General features: G+C 39.5%; 3 protein-coding genes across 3 annotated transcripts; 2 read left to right on the top strand and 1 right to left on the bottom strand.

Moving 5' to 3' along the window:
* The first annotated feature begins 2,800 nt into the window (after positions 1 to 2,800).
* LOC128198825 (testis-specific gene A8 protein-like) lies at positions 2,801 to 3,684 on the top strand. Its single transcript, XM_052885974.1, has one exon. The coding sequence runs from the start codon at positions 2,846 to 2,848 to the stop codon at positions 3,584 to 3,586; it is 741 nt and encodes a 246-aa protein (XP_052741934.1). The 5' UTR covers positions 2,801 to 2,845; the 3' UTR covers positions 3,587 to 3,684.
* A 2,436-nt stretch (positions 3,685 to 6,120) lies between these two features.
* LOC112044988 (uncharacterized) lies at positions 6,121 to 6,861 on the top strand. Its single transcript, XM_024081012.2, has one exon. The coding sequence runs from the start codon at positions 6,176 to 6,178 to the stop codon at positions 6,752 to 6,754; it is 579 nt and encodes a 192-aa protein (XP_023936780.1). The 5' UTR covers positions 6,121 to 6,175; the 3' UTR covers positions 6,755 to 6,861.
* A 3,408-nt stretch (positions 6,862 to 10,269) lies between these two features.
* On the bottom strand, positions 10,270 to 11,109 carry LOC112044989 (pupal cuticle protein G1A). Its single transcript, XM_024081013.2, has one exon. It carries the CDS (start codon positions 11,069 to 11,071, stop codon positions 10,397 to 10,399), a length of 675 nt encoding a protein of 224 aa, XP_023936781.1. The 5' UTR covers positions 11,072 to 11,109; the 3' UTR covers positions 10,270 to 10,396.
* Positions 11,110 to 16,199: the final 5,090 nt, after the last annotated feature.

Below are 16,199 nucleotides of genomic sequence, written 5' to 3'. Positions count from 1 at the left end.
AGCTACCACATAACATAAAGCATTTAAGCGGGTAGCTACCCCAAAATGGTTCTACTACCTACATCAAAACCTCTAACTAAAGTAATCGTATATATGTAGTAATATCTAGTTATTTAAAGTACTTTAAAAGTCGTATTAAAGTCCATATCCAATTAATTTTTTGCCTTCCTTTTGAACTACTGAGTGTTAAGTACCTAATGAGATTGTATCGAGAGACAAAGAATTCTTAGCAGGACTTATAGAATAAACTTAATTGATTTCACAGCAAATACCTCTCGTTTTTCAGCTAATTCCATGAAAACTATTGTTTTTATTTTAGCAATCTAATGCTATAATTGAGATTCAGTTTTTAACCGACTTCCAAAAAGGAGGAGGTTCTACGTTCGGCTGTATGTATGTTTTTTTTATGCTTTGTTTTGCTTTGAAAGCACGAATGTTCGCGTAATATACGGTTGATCATTAAGTGATAAAAGCTCATACTATGGAAATGTAAAAGTGCATAACACCCTATAAGTCCGCAATTATGATGAAGTTGGAAAATACGATGAATAATGTCCTCATCATATTTGGGCATATAACATTAATATATAAATAAGAGCATTGTTTCCATCATATCAAGACCTTTTTTTGTCGGTCCGTAGAAGAATTAATGACACTGGACATAAAAGCTGTGGATAAACCTACAACCATATAAGGGACAAGCATTCCGCATACCACTTAATGTGGGACCAGTGTTCGCTTGTTGTTACATATATACATAGAGTTGATACAACTGTGATTAAAGTACTGATTGTGTATATCCAGTATGAAGTCAGTGGGGGGAACAGAAGAAAAGATTTAGATAAAGTTTTTTACATTATTTAATAATTTTATTACATCCTTAACAATCCTATCGAATCAACTCAAAATTTTACGTATTTTAATGTATTTTTACTCAACTCAAAAAACGTATTTTCATGTATTTTTACTACTAGGTATTCATTTAAGAGTTAATATGTTTAAGTTATGTATATTATACATGGTATTTCAAAGTTTCGTGTAAATAAGTTGAAATATATAGATAATTGTAGGAAGAGGAAGAACCTGGTAACTTTTATCGAAAATGCTGCCTAATCAATTTGATATATCATAACAATGTATTTTTCTTTTATAGAAGTAACAAAAAAAATCCTCTGTGGCATATATCTATGTTTTTAGGATTGTCAGTTATTCGATCTTCTAAAAGGTTATTTCTGATTAATTGTCTGATAAGTTATGGAATAACAAATAGTCATGTATATTAGTCAAGTTAATTTATGTAACATAGACAAGTTATTTACAAATAAAAATTAATATTGTCGACTTATCATATTTTACCCATAAACTGATGTAACACATTTATAGAGATTTTTCTGTTAGATGTGCCAGTAGTAACAGCAAAATTTGTTGAAGTATTACACGATCTAAACTAATAAATATATCACAAATTTATACCTTTATAACTGAAAACTTGAAATTTGTATAACCGGATTTTTTCATACCGGTTTTAAATCAAAATAAATATAATTAAAACGTTGTAGCAACTCCATATAAATACTCCGCCCAGTCGATCAACAACACCGCGGCAAGCAGCGAAAGCCTCTCAAGGCCTCCGTGTAAACCTTAACATTTCGTTATAGATCACCTAAAAAGAAATAATCACCATTCTTCGACTCCAATTACCTACGCCAGTAGTTCCAGCGATTCGACATTTACCCCGATTTTTATGAACTTGTTGTGGTATAATGAGAAATGAAACCTGTATCATAAATTGTTGAGCGGCGAACATTGTTTATTATTTAATTAATTGATTTTATTTTCTGATACATACGAAGTTTTAATTTCGATTAAATTAACATGCTAATGAATTCAATCTGTACGATCTTAGATTATAATTAGACAATTTATACTAATACTAGTAGACGCCGCGCGGTTTCACCCGCATGGTTACTGTTCCCGGAAGAATACGGGGATAAAATATAGCCTATATCTTTTCTCGATAAATGGGCTATCTAACACTGAAAGAATTTTTCAAATCGGACCGATAGTTACTGAGATTAGCGCGTTCAAAAAACAAACAAACTCTTCAGCTTTATAATATTAGTATAGATAGTATAGATTACAATGATGTAAATTTTGTGAGTTTTGTGGTTGTAGGGGTAATCTCTGGATCTACTGAAAGGATTTTGAAAATACTTTTACCAATAGAAAGCCACGTTATTTGTGAGTTTCATAGGTATCCCCGTATTTCCACGAGGACGGGAACTACGTGGATGAAACTGCGCCAATACTTACAAAATAATTGTGTACAAAATAAGTGCCTGTTTGTTGAGTTTTCGAAACATAAAGTAAGTAAACCACGGTTATATTATACACGACTTTTGTGTAACCTTTGTTTTTTTGTTTTGACAAAAAAACAAATGCCGTAGTATGAAGATTTTTTTGACCGCTTTTAATTGTCTTTCTGAAAACCGTTAAAATATGTTCCATATGAATTTATTGCAAACTTTTGCACTATCTCTATTACCTGATGGATATTAAAACTTCATTTATTATTATAGGTAAGAAGTATACGACGTCTTTACGTCCCTGCATAAGATATAGGTCTTCACTGATACTCAGTAATTCCGTACTTGTTAAAACTCGTTTCACGAACAAAGGTATGCACTCGATGCTACATATTAATTTCATGCGATGCGTAACCACACCCGTTGAACTTGACTTTTGATACTATTTGGAATAAGCATGGTATAAATATGCGCGTTGCAGGAAGAAAGCATCAGTAAATATTCTTTAGTCGTTTACACCTGAACTAACACAGACCACGATGAACTCGCTGGTGGTGTTGTTATCCGTGATGGCGCTGGCCTCTGCCAAGCCCGGCTTCCCATTTATCATCGACTACGCTGCGCCGGCTTTGGCGCTGGCTCCGGCAGCGGTTTCCCACCAGTCGAGGATAGACGTCAAATCTACGCCAGCTATTGTCAAGACTGACATTGTAGCTCCAGCAATCGCACCTGTAGTGACAGCGCCTATCGCTTACTCAGCGCCATTAGCTGTCGCCCCCGCCGCAGTGTCGACTCAATCACGCATCGATATCAAGTCATCTCCGGGTGTAATCAGCACATACGCCGCTGGACCCCTGGAGTACACTGCGCCCCTGGCATACAGCCACGGTATCGGTTATGGTGCTCCCATATTAGCGTACAGTCCATCCATCTACGCTGCCGCCATCCCACCGATCGGCCTGAAGTCCATCGCTATCCCATCTCAAGCGGAGCCTGCACCTGAAAGCCCTGCGGCCCCTGAAGCTGGTTTACCGGTTGCGCCTACTGAAACTCCTGAGGTAGCCGCCGCGCGCGCCGCTCATCTAGAAGCTAAAGCCCTGGAGGAATCCCATCAGATCCAGAAACGCTCCGTTGGCATCCTCACTTCGCCTGTGATTTCTTCCCCGATCATAACCCGCTACGCATCTCCCGTCATCTACTCATCCCCTATTGCGAGAATCTCCCATGTGGGTGTACCGACTCCTATCCTGACGGGTGCCTATGGACTCCACCCCTACTAAGTGCCATCACAGAAGCGAGGATTTTATCTTCGGTTCAGTTGTAACGAACGACATACTTTAGTTTTTAATCGGAAATAAAAGAATTAAAAAAAAAATAACTTTTTCATTTTTCAACCGACGAAAGACGGAGAGAAGGTTAACAATTCAACGTGTATATTTTTAACAGATTAATAAAAATAGTTAATCATGTACAATGATATTTTGTCAACATTAACTTTAAGTTTTATAAAATTTCAAAAATCCATGAATAAATTCACCAGGTGGACTGACGACATCAAGCGAGTCGCAGGGATTCGCTGGATGCAGGTGGCTCAGTATCGTGATGTTTGGAAGTCTCTACAAAATTATTTTATTAGTTAGAAAAGTATTTTCTCAAAATTTTATGTTAGCAATTACTCGTTATATAATATATCTAAATACATTATATTTTCGCTTTCATTGTGTCCTTTGTTCACTGATGCTTTAGTTGAACAATACACTATTGTCAGTGCAACGTATCTAAACAAAGTTCATCTTACACGCGTCGGTACGCGTGACTTGTTTTTCCCGAAGCACGTGTGACCTAGACTTCGATTTAACAAGTGTTAAATACACTCTGACATGTCCTTACATATTATTATGCTTCATTTTGCAAGCGTTTTCTTGTTTAACGCGATCTTTAATCTGATTAATATTTTATCATGTACCTACTAGCGGACGCTCGTGACTTCGTCCGCGTGGAATTCAGTTTTTTACAATTCCCGCGGGAATCATGGATTTTCCGGGATTAAAAGTATGCATATGTAAGTTTATCCAGTGTAAAATCTATTTACATTCCAAATTTCAGCCAAATCGCTTCAGTAGCCGAAGCACAAAGTAGGAACAAACATACACACATTTATACACAAACTTTTGCTTTTATAATATTAGTGTGACTAGCGAATGTCCACGAGATTTTTTTATAAATCCCGCGGGAACCATGCATTTTTCCGGGATATAAACTAGCCTTTATAGTCTATTTTGTTACTCAATAGCCTTCTCTATCTCCCAACAGTCCCACAGTCCCAAAGATTAGCCCATACAAACAAACAGACAAAAATTTTAAAAAAAAATTAATTGTGCTTTATTATCGTGTAATTATCTTGTGAAAACACAAAAATATAATTTTTATTCATAAGGTTGCTATTGATATTGATTTGTTGTTTCATTGTAAACTTTTAGATATTTATACTGAAAAGTTCATTATTATTTATTAATCTATGGTTCTGTTTCCCTAATGCTAACTACTCCGATAAGCCCTCATGCCTGCAGCGCTGACGGTTTGACGTCCGATAAAACTGATTGTGTGTTGGTCGCGATGTGCATGACATGACATCATGCCGATCGCGACCAACACACGATCAGTTTGTGTATCAGTTTGTGTATGGTATGTGAGCTTACTTGATCAGCAGAGGCTAACATAACAACATTCTACAATCCGAGCTAACTGGTTTGTCATCTTGTGCGGGCTAAACAGAATTTATCTATCTTTTGGCTCTATATTATTTTCGACGGCTGCGTGGCGCAGTGGAAAGTGACCCTGCTTTCTGCATCCACGGCTGTAGATTCTATTCCCACAACTTATTTATTCTTAAATATGTAGGTATATAATATATTTCTAAGACGTTTATAAGCGATTGTGATTTTTTTTCTTTACAATTTTGTATGAATATTCTTGTGTGTAGCTGTAGAGCTGTTTAACTCTAATTAGTATTGTAATATTTAGATAATTTTAATGTTTAGAGCATGTAGTGTTAACCTATAAGTGGCCGAACATTTTGCCTTGATACCTTATATTATTAAAATATTATATAGCTTGTAAGAAATGTAAGGTTGTTGGTTAACCAAATAAATAAAAAAAAAAAAAAACTTGAACATACTTGTGCGATGAGCTTTTCGATTTATTTTCACGATACCAGCAGACGCTCGCGACTTCGTCCGCCCTTGGATCCCTTTAAACTGGCTCTTAGATCCCCTTAATCAACTTTGTACGTCTAGCGGTTTTCGAGATAAAGTGATTAGTGACCTTTCGCTTTTATTTATTAAGTTTAAATACGTTTCAAAACATTAAAGTATAGAAATATCTATGCACTAGGTATTTAAATTAAACATAGATCATGCATTCAAGGAACGTGACATTTAAAATAGAGTTCTGGTTTCTATAAAATGACTTAGATCATTAATTGTGACTTGGCAACGATCGATCAACAAAAAAATCTACTCTAACAAGTTTGATATTTAAGTTACTTGGGCTTCGCAAGTACGTTTACCACATAGGTTTTCCTTAGGAAAGTCATACCTATCATTAGCAAAAAAATAATCACTACATTGAAATTTACGACATAATGGCCATTGGTTTCCGGGTAAAAAAGTGCGTCCGCCACTAAGCGATTAATAAAAACAATATTATCTAGTTGACAACGCTATGGAGGCTACCGATAGATTTTGAAGGTGATTCGGTAACATTTTTTGCAGCTCATTATTTTTGACGCCCGCTATATAAGGATCCGGAGAGGCGTATGTGGCATCAGTCGTTCTAATCTCATCGACAGTACATACAGACCATTGAAAATGTTCAAGTTGGTGGTATTGTTCTCCGTGCTCGCTTTGGCAGCGGCCAAGCCTGGTTGGGTGGCGCCAGCGTTGACCTACAGCGCCGTGCCAGTGAGCTCTGTATCCCAGTACAGCAGTGGAGTGTACCACGGAGCGGTGATTCCCTCAGTATACAGTGGCTACTCCCCCGTCGTCCCCGGCTACGTACCAACCGTCAGCGCTCTGGCCCAAGCCCCCAACTCACCCGCTGTTGTCTTGGACGCTTACAACGGAGTTCCCCTGGACACACCTGAAGTCGTCGCTGCCCGCGCCGCTCACTACCAAGCTAAGGCCCTCGCTGGAGTTGGAGTACACACCATTGCCAAGCGGTCCGTCGTAACACCCGTCAGCCCCGTCGTCTCACCCTACACCTCAGTCGTCAGCGCCGTCGGCTCACCCTACACATCAGTCGTCAGCCCCGTCGCCCCCGTCTCTCCTTACTACCGCAGCGTCGTGTCCCCCGTAACCTACTCCACCCCCTACGTATCTGCCTACAACGTACCCGGCTACGCGTACTCTGCTGTAGTACCCAAAGCCCTCTCCGTACACCCATGGTAAATAACTCATCGACTGGTCAATATTAATATCAACGACCGAGATTTAAGAAACAGTAAGCTAATATAAATAATGTCAACACTGCCAAAATAAATAAGATTCAAATATAAGGAAGCTCTTTTTGTTCAACCTATATTCATATTATACCTAACCTAACCCATCATACTTTCTATTTATAATTATCATTACTTATTAGTTATATCCGTGTCGAAGTAGTGATAGCCCAGTGGATATAACTTCTGCCTCCGATTCCGGAGGGTGTGGGCTCGAATCCGGTCCGGCATGCACCTCTAACTTTTCAGCTGTGTGCATTTTAAAAAATTAAATATCACGTGTCTCGAACGGTGAAGGAAAACATTGTGAGGATACCTGCATACCAGAGAGATTTCTTAATTCTCTGCTTGTGTCAAGTCTGCCAATCCGCATTGGGCCAGCGTGGACTATTGGCTTAACCCCTATTATTCTGAGAGTAGACTCGAGCTCAGCAGTGAGACGAATATGGGTTGATAATGATTATGAATGATGAATAACGCTAACTAGACTAGACTATTTTTTTTTTTTGAAAACACTACGTTAGTGAATAACCCTGACGTATATTTGCTTATTCCGTCTGGTAGTGTGAAATAGAGACAGACAATAAATCAACACGTTTCAATCAATTCAATTTATTCGTTTACATTTATTACAATCACAGTTTCAAATTAGGTTATTTAAGAATTTAATTTATTGTTATTTACATTAACGACCGTAACCAGCTACTGCCACTGGTGCGGCTACGACCGCTGGGGCATGATGGACGTCCAGACGAGCTTGATGGGAGTATGCAACAGGCGCCACGTGACCATGAGCACCATAACCTCCATAGCCTCCTTCCCCAGCAAAACCACCAAGACCTGCACCACCGTATCCAGCGCCAGCGCCGCCAAAACCTCCAGCACCTCCAAATCCAGCACCGACACCTCCCAATCCAGCTCCATTGCCTGCAAAACCTCCAGCACCTCCCAGACCACCGCCCAATCCAGCGGCACCTCCAAACCCACCCAATCCAGCGCCTCCAAAGCCTCCAGCGCCTCCAAAACCTCCAGCACCGAGACCACCGGCGCCAGCGCCAACGCCAGCTGCGAATGTAGGTGACCTCTTCAAGATATGGTGTCCGAAAGCTTTGCCATGGCCAGCATATCCTCCGTGAGCATACCCTCCATGGGCAAGTCCATATCCATATCCTCCGTGACCATAACCTCCATGGCCGTATCCAGCTACGCCATATCCGTGCCCTAATCCATGGCCCACATAAGTGGTCAATACTGGAGCGTGGACGGGAGCAACGATCGGCAACACGGCAACTCCATTGCAAAGAGCCAGGCAGGCTAACAGGCACACTAGACGGTACATGATGACTTAGATAACAATGACTTCAACCCACCAATCTTAACTAATGCTCTGTACTGCGAACCCTCGACTCTTATAGTATGCGTTCTGAATCACGGTGACAGTGATAGTGCCTAATAATACTCTAATTCGATATGCTATTGAACAAAGTCATTGTAGTCGGAAAAAAATATCGGAATTCGGTTCCTTTGTTGGAAATAGATTGTTTGATAAAAGTTTTCCCAAATTCGCACTTATTCCTAGGAAGTTCCAAACATGGAAACGGAACAGATTCGTACAATGGAACTACATATTGTTACATTAATTTTCACAATACTATTAAAGACTAAGCCCTCATTCGCACGAGAATTTTTTAACGGATGTCAAAAGAGCGTTCAAATGCAATACATGCATTCCCAAGTACCTATATGTTCACACGACAGCGTTTTTAATTCACGACGCTTTTTAATCGAGCAGTGTTGTATTTTCAATTTTAGGCGTTAAAAAAATAACCTTCATTCAACTTCATAAGAGTTGCATTTTCAATTTTGGGCGTTGAAAAAATAACCTTCATTTATTTCGCTTTTTTAACTCTCGTGCGAATGAGACCTATCTTAATTTTACTGAGTAATGACTTATGAGATAAAAGTTTATATGAGAATACAATAAAATTCGCCTTGGGCGTCTGCAATAAAATAAATAATACAAATAATAAAAATCATTTTAATAAATAAGTACTAAGTTTTTATTATCATCATCATTATCAAACCATATTCGGCTAACTTCTGAGTTCGAGTCTCTTCTCAGAATGAGTGGGGCTAGGCCAATAGTCCACCACGCTGGCCCAATGCAGATTGGTAGACTTCACACACGTAGAGAATTAAGAAAATTCTCTGGTATGCAGGTTTCTCCACGATGATTTCCTTCACAGTTTGAGACACGTGATATATAATTTCTTAAAATGCACACATCTAAAAAGTTGGAGGCACATGCCCCGGACCGGATTCGAACCCACATCCTCCGGAGGCAGAGATCATATCACGGGCTATCACGGCTCTTTTTTTATTATGCTAAGTTAATTTAGTTTTATTACATGTGCTTGTATCGAGTAGTAATACCTACTTTTATATTTTTTTCTTAACATGCCCTACTTGGATTTTGTGTAACTTCCTACAAATAGTCTTTTCTTAGTTAACGAATTATTAGATTTTATCAAACCACCTACTAATAAATTCAGAATGCAGTTAACGGATCATCATTTACTGTAAAATGGAATGTATCATTGACTCCGAGCTTGCATCTTAATCCGGCCATCGCACCGAAGTGATGCAACAACCAGTATAATCGACCGTGAACTTGAATCCATCGCTTGCGTGCAATCGTATAAAAACCGTTATGCCACTATAAAAACTGCGACGCACCACGTCACGCCATTGATAAAGTAATTGACTCTACAATGTTTCGGCTAATTTTAATTCTTTTCTCGATATATCAAGTGAAGTGTCAACTTTTACCAATTATATTCGCAGCGCCCAGTGCTGTATCACATCAATCGCGTATCGATATAAAGCATGCCCCAGGGATTATTACGACACCACTAGTATACAGTCCAGCTATTTATGCTACATATCCATTGAAAGAAGAGAAACCAAGAGAAGTGGTTTTAACAACAGTGACAGGTGATACAATACTGAGTCCTATAGCTCTTGGATTTTTCCAAAATCTTCCTCTTGCTCGAGCTTTGAAGCATCCGGTTTTAATAAAACAAGATGAGGTGTCAGTTGAGTCAACTACAGTGGAACATGATGTCAAAACAAATGATTCGACAGAAAATATTTCACAGTGACAAAATCGTATATTTAAAATGATGTTAAAATAGAAAAAATATAGTATATATAAAGCGAATTTTTTAATCAGAAGTTTTCATACTTCTCTATGATATAATTATCTTCTTACTAATTTGATTTTCATTGTATTAAGTAGATATACAACATAATGTAAATAAACAGTTTTACAAAATAAAATTGGTGGTTTATCAATATAGTATAGTAAATATTGCTTATAATATTTTTGTCTTCCTTGATTACTGTAATCATATTACATCTGGAAAATAAAATAAATTATAATAAGGTAGAAAATAAAAGTATATATTTTTAAATTTGGTTAACTTTATTTACATTTGATCTAACATGTACAATTGGATTTAACAAATTTTACAATAAAAAAATCAAATTTTGAATTTTCCAAAAAAATTGCTGAACCTATAAATCACTTAAATTAGTACAGATGAGTGAATCCAAAAGGGCTAGCGTATGTGATGGGGCTAGAGTACGAGTAAGTTGCCACAGCTGGGGCGGTTTTGATGTCAAGTCTGGATTGGTGAGAGAAGGCAGCAGGTGCGGCGTAGGTTGCCAGCGCCAAAGGAGCGGATCGCTTCTTGATCAAGTGAGTGTAGGCAATGGGGGAGTGGGACACGTAAGGAGTAGTGTAGAAGGGTGCGCTGTAAGTAGACGTCAACAGAGGAGTAGAGTGGTAAAAGGAAGGTGCTACGTATGTGCTTGGTACGATTAGAGGAGCTGACCTCTTCTTAATAAAATGCGCGGCGGTCGAGTAAATTGGTGCTCCGTAAGTCGTTGCCAAAGGAGAGTATGAAGTGTAGGCGAGGGGTGATGCAGCATAAGTGCTGGCAATGGGAGCGTGAGCGATGTACGTCGATGGCGCGAAGTAGGAGCTGACAGCGAGGGAGCGTTTCTTGATCAGATGGGCCAAAGGCGTGGTGTAAGCCCATGGCGCGGTGTAGTAGGGTGAAGGATGGATGACACTGCTGGCCTGGTTGGTGATAGTCGTTCTTGCGGGCGACAACACTGTACTGTAGGCTAAGGGTGCGAAGAACGCACCAGGTTCAGCCACCGCCGCAGCGAGGAAAGCGCACAACACCACCAATTTGAACATCTTGGTCTGTGTTGCTGTCAAACGACTGATGCCCGATACTGTTTTGCATTGTATTTATAGAAAGTGGTCACGAATAAGGGCGATCTCGTATTGTAAAACCGGTGCAAGAAGGTCGTTCAGGAAGCTGATATTTGCACACAGCAAGGGCGTCGAGATCGCACCGGCCAGTTCATCACTGTCAAGCTTATTAAGGACACAAACGAAATAAAAGCAAACCAAATTAAAAAATAAAAATATCACATTCAACTGAGATACTCGTACTTTCAGTTTGACATCGTAAGTATACAAAGAAACAAGAAACTGCGCAAATTACCTACCCACTGGAACCAATTAGTTACGTGTGCCGAAGCTAAAAATAACTCGGCACAGCTTTTACTCGAGTTAGTAAACGGTTTCGTGTCTAATTTCGACTTACAATTAGTACAAATTGGCGTTCTAAACTTAAGACCTCTACGTCATTGTAATTTCACACGGGTTATTTATTACATTAAAACTAATAAGTTAATAACTATATACCAAACTAGTAGAGGCCCTATATACTAATATAGCCTACGTTACTCGGTGAAGATGGTGCTTTCTATCGGTAAAAACGTTTCCACAATCAGTTCAGTAGGTAGATCCAGAGATTACAATAAACTAAAAAACTCCCTACATCTTTGTTTTAAACAATATTTGCCTATTTTTTTATTATGACCAATAATCCCATCCCCCCCCTCCCCCTCGGTGATGACTCCGGCCCCTTTACCGTCGAGCTATTGAGGCTTTTTAGTATATAAAATTTAGTTTTATTGCCTCAAATTATAAATATGCTTGCGTAATTATAATAATAATTAGCGTCCTCAGGAAACCTTCTGGCTTCGTATCATGGGATCCTGGGTCAATCAATGATATTGCGCTTTTCTTTTTCCAACACATGCTCAGTTACAGCTTTCAGCAGCGCGCGTAAAGATGTTGTTAATGAAAAAAATATCGAAACCATGTATTTTATGATATTTCGGTATACTTTTCACTTAATTGTGTGTGGCTGGTGTAAGTTTTTTGCATTCCACTTCCGTGCCTCGTAGAGCCAGTGGCGGATTTACAAATTTGCCTCCAGGCTGTTGAATTTTTGCAGCCCCTAACAAAAATTCAATAGCCTACTGGTGAAATTCGATAGGTATTTTAGTTCGCAATCAAACCAATTGCCTTAAATTGTGCCAATAAAATTTCAAGTTTTAGTAGGACTGTACAGGACGACGTACTAAAATATTAAAATAGTCGTTACATGTTCTTTGTTTCTGTAGAATATAAAGGTTTTTGGGGCAAATTTGCCGCCCTCTAAAATTTGCCGCCCTGGGCTCCAGCTAACTTAACCTAATGGTAAATCCACCACTACGTAGAGCACAACCTAAAGAGTGAGGCCTCCTGAGATTATTGTATTGAGTCACTTTAATAAGTTGACAATTATGATTATTTAAATTAGCTACTACGAATATCTTAGACAAAGTTGTTCTTACTAAATAAATGCATACAACAAATCTACAGCGGATGGAAAAAGTCCAATAGACGGCACAAAAAATTATTCAAACGTTTTTCGGTTAAAACATTACATTAAGTAAAAGGTAAATATTAGATATATAAGGCTTGATTTTCCTAACGTTTTTAGTTCTAATCGCACTAGCAAACCGTGAATATCTTGTTAAGCAAGTAGTTATGAATAAACTGCTTTCTTGCATTGGTAGGGTTAGCCTATGTGCAGTGGCAAGCACTTCATAGACACAAAAACCCACTGATTATTTGCTTACCCTGTGGAGTCATCACGAACCTGACATTGACATGCATTGGTCAAGATTTTCCATTTTGTCATCAAACTGTACGTACATTGCATACCCTAGTTGAACACCTTGTGCACACCGCTGCCTATGTTGCGCCATTAAAGTTCTTGAGTTCCAGCCCTAGGTCGAGATATGAAAAATTTAGCTTAAAAATCCGTGGTTCCCGAGAGATTTGTGAAAAACTAATTTACATGCGGGCGAAGTCGCGGGCGTCCGCTAGTTAATGGATAGAACTCAAATGGTAGTTACACCACATAATTATCTAAAACGAATTTGCGAATATCTATTAATTACGGGATCCTATATATCAGTGGCGTCCATGGGATATCGATAAAAGTATGCACTAGGCATCTAAATAACAGAATCATAATCCACAGAATATTTTCATAATTCAAAAATGGTAAAACATTTCTAAGGGCCACCGTTTCCACATGTATGTATGCACTGCTAAATGGAGGTATTCAACACGTGTTGATTCTGCTAAATATAGCCATAAAGCGATTCTTGAACAATTGCATTGTTAAGAATGACACGTGCAATTTATTGGTAGACATTCGATTCAGGTCAAATACGAGCAACAAAAGTGACATATGAGCGTGTGCAGCTTCTTTATGTTCTATTAAGGCTGCTCGTTATCAACCCATATTCAGCTCTCTGCTGAGCTCGAGTCTCTTCTCAGAATGAGAGGGATTAGGCCAATAGTCCACGCTGGCCCAATGCGGATTGGCAGACTTCACACGCACAGAATTAAGAAAATTCTCTGGTATGCAGGTTTCCTCACGATGTTTTCCTTTACCGTTTGAGACACGTGATATTTAATTTCTTAAAATGCACACATCTGAAAAGTTGGAGGTACATGCCCCGGACTTGATTTGAACCCACACTCCGGTATCGGAGGCCGAGGTCATATCCACTGGGCTATCATGGCTCCTCATCAGCGTTTTAACCAGGTGCTGGCTATTCAGGAGAAGCGCGACCAAGCTTATTCTAAAGTGCCTCGCTAAGATCTGAGCTGCCTAGCAATTCTTCCCACTCTCGTATATGACTGCTTTCTTTCTCATCACTGATTGATGGGCGCTCGCTGAAAATCCCGGAGAGCGACAATTCCGCGACTGTCGCCGATCGCCGTTACTTTCGCAGGCTTGATCGAGACGTCGGACACGACAAATTAACGCCACGGACCTACCAATGATAACCACCGCAAGTTGCTGGCGGCGTTGGTCTTGTTTTTGTTTTTAACAAGATAGTCCTTGACTACAATCTTACCTCATGGTAAGTAATGATGCCACAAGATGGAAGCGGAGTAACTTGTTAGGAGGATGAAAATCCACACCCCTTTCAGTTTCTACCGGAACTGGAACGCTTAATCGTTTGGCAGTGCGTCTTTACAGGTAGGGTGTTAACTAGCCACGACCGAAACCTCAATCGGCCCCATTGGGGATCGAACGCAACACCTTTGACGTGTTTCACATTGCACTGTGCCACGGAGGCCGTCCACGTCTGGCTGGTGGGAAGCTTCGGCCGTGGCTAGTTGATTGATTGAGTGATGTAGCGCTCCGGTACGATGTCGTGTAGAAATCGAAAGGGGTATGGATTTTCATCCTTCTCCTAACAAGTTAGCCCGCTCCATCTTAGATTGCATCGTCACTTACCATCTGGTGAGATTGCAATCAAGGGCCAACTTGTAAAGAATAAAAAAAAGCGAGTCCCACAAACCCGACCATACTGTTATCTGCTGGGCATTCTGCGATCAGGATGCGTAAAAGCATTTTCCAGCGAAAAAAAAATCGCGTGTTATTCAGCTCGAAAACTCATAGTTTTTCGAGTTCAACCCAAACACTTCAACTCGAAGTTTTTATATCTTTACCCAGGACTCGAACCCAGAACCTCGACCACTCCGCATCTTATGCAGGCTTAATCCCGACGTGGCGGAGACTCAGCTTGAAAACTCATATGTTTTCGATTTCAACTCGAACACTTCAACTCACAGTTTTTCATAGCCTTACCCAGGACTCGAACCCAGGTCCTCGTGATCTGAAGCACCTAACCAACCACTGGACCCACGAGACAAACAGATGAGACGTGGCATACAATACCACATTTGCATTTAAATTAATAGTTAGGATCATAGTGATGATTTATATATTTCGTATACAAGGCAAGCTTACGAATCATCACATAATATTCATTATTCTGTAGTTACCTAGACAATTTATTGCATTCCATACAAAATGTACCTAAAGACATTCACTCTGCTAACGCACGCCATTGACGATCAATTATTCTCGTTTCTGCAGCACCCACGACTATAACTGATCGTGTATTGGTCACTGCGTGCATGACGGCTCGACTTCGCTTCGGAAACGTATTCGCTGCCGTTTGCGCTGCAGAAACGTGAGAAAAATTGACCGTCAATGGCTGACTTAAAGATGTTGAAGGTGGGTTTAACAATGCCAACCTAGATACGTATTGTAATGAATTCTAGTTCATCAATTGCAATTAAACATAAAATATACTCTTGGTATATACTCGTAATTTTTATATACTTAGATATTATTTACCTATAATTTTTGACGGCCTCCGTGGTGCAGTGGCATGCGTGGTGGATTTACAAGACTGAGGTCCTGGGTTCGATCCCCAGCTGGGCTGATTGAAGCTAGTGACCACCGGTAGGGTGGTAACTAGCCTAGCAAACATGTACCGCCAAGCGATTTAGCGTTCCGGTACGACGCCGTGTAGAAACCGAAAGGGGAAAGGAAAACCACCTTTTCCTTGCCGTATGACGTCACGATCTTTCCAACAGTCAATATTAACACCATTTTATTACCAACATGAAAATAACGTACCTACCAGTAGGCCTCAAAATTAATATGCAAAAATATTGGCATATAAAATATTTTTACTATATCATTAATATTTTACTTAAGCATAGTAACTTGCACTCAATGGAAGGCCAGCAAGCAGTTAAAAGTTTCAAGTAAACATATATTAAGACCAATATTGATATTTCCTAATAAGTAAACAAGTAAACAATTAGGTATGCTTAATTTTTGTGAACTTTAATAAAACTAGGGCCGTGATAGCCCAGTGGATATGACCTCTGCCTTCGATGCAGAGGGCGTAGGTTCGAATCCGGTCTGGGGTTTGCACCTCCAACTCTTCAGTTGTGTGCATTTTAAGAAATTAAATATCACGTGTCTCAAACGGTGAAGGAAAAACATCGTGAGGAAACCTGCATACCAGAGACTTTTCTTAATTCTCTGCGTGTGTGAAGTCTGCTAATCCGTATTGGGCCAGCGCGGTGGACTATTAGC

The sequence above is a fragment of the Bicyclus anynana genome, chromosome 15 (assembly GCF_947172395.1).
Source record: "Bicyclus anynana chromosome 15, ilBicAnyn1.1, whole genome shotgun sequence".
Classification (NCBI taxonomy): Eukaryota; Metazoa; Arthropoda; class Insecta; order Lepidoptera; family Nymphalidae; genus Bicyclus; species Bicyclus anynana.
Note: the sequence above shows the minus strand (reverse complement) of the source record. Positions and strands in the feature narration are given on the sequence as shown.

Coding starts and splice junctions, on each gene's coding strand:
- LOC128198825 (XM_052885974.1), top strand. CDS start 2,846: ATGAACTCGCTGGTGGTGTTGTTATCCGTGATGGCGCTGGCCTCTGCC.
- LOC112044988 (XM_024081012.2), top strand. CDS start 6,176: ATGTTCAAGTTGGTGGTATTGTTCTCCGTGCTCGCTTTGGCAGCGGCC.
- LOC112044989 (XM_024081013.2), bottom strand. CDS start 11,071: ATGTTCAAATTGGTGGTGTTGTGCGCTTTCCTCGCTGCGGCGGTGGCT.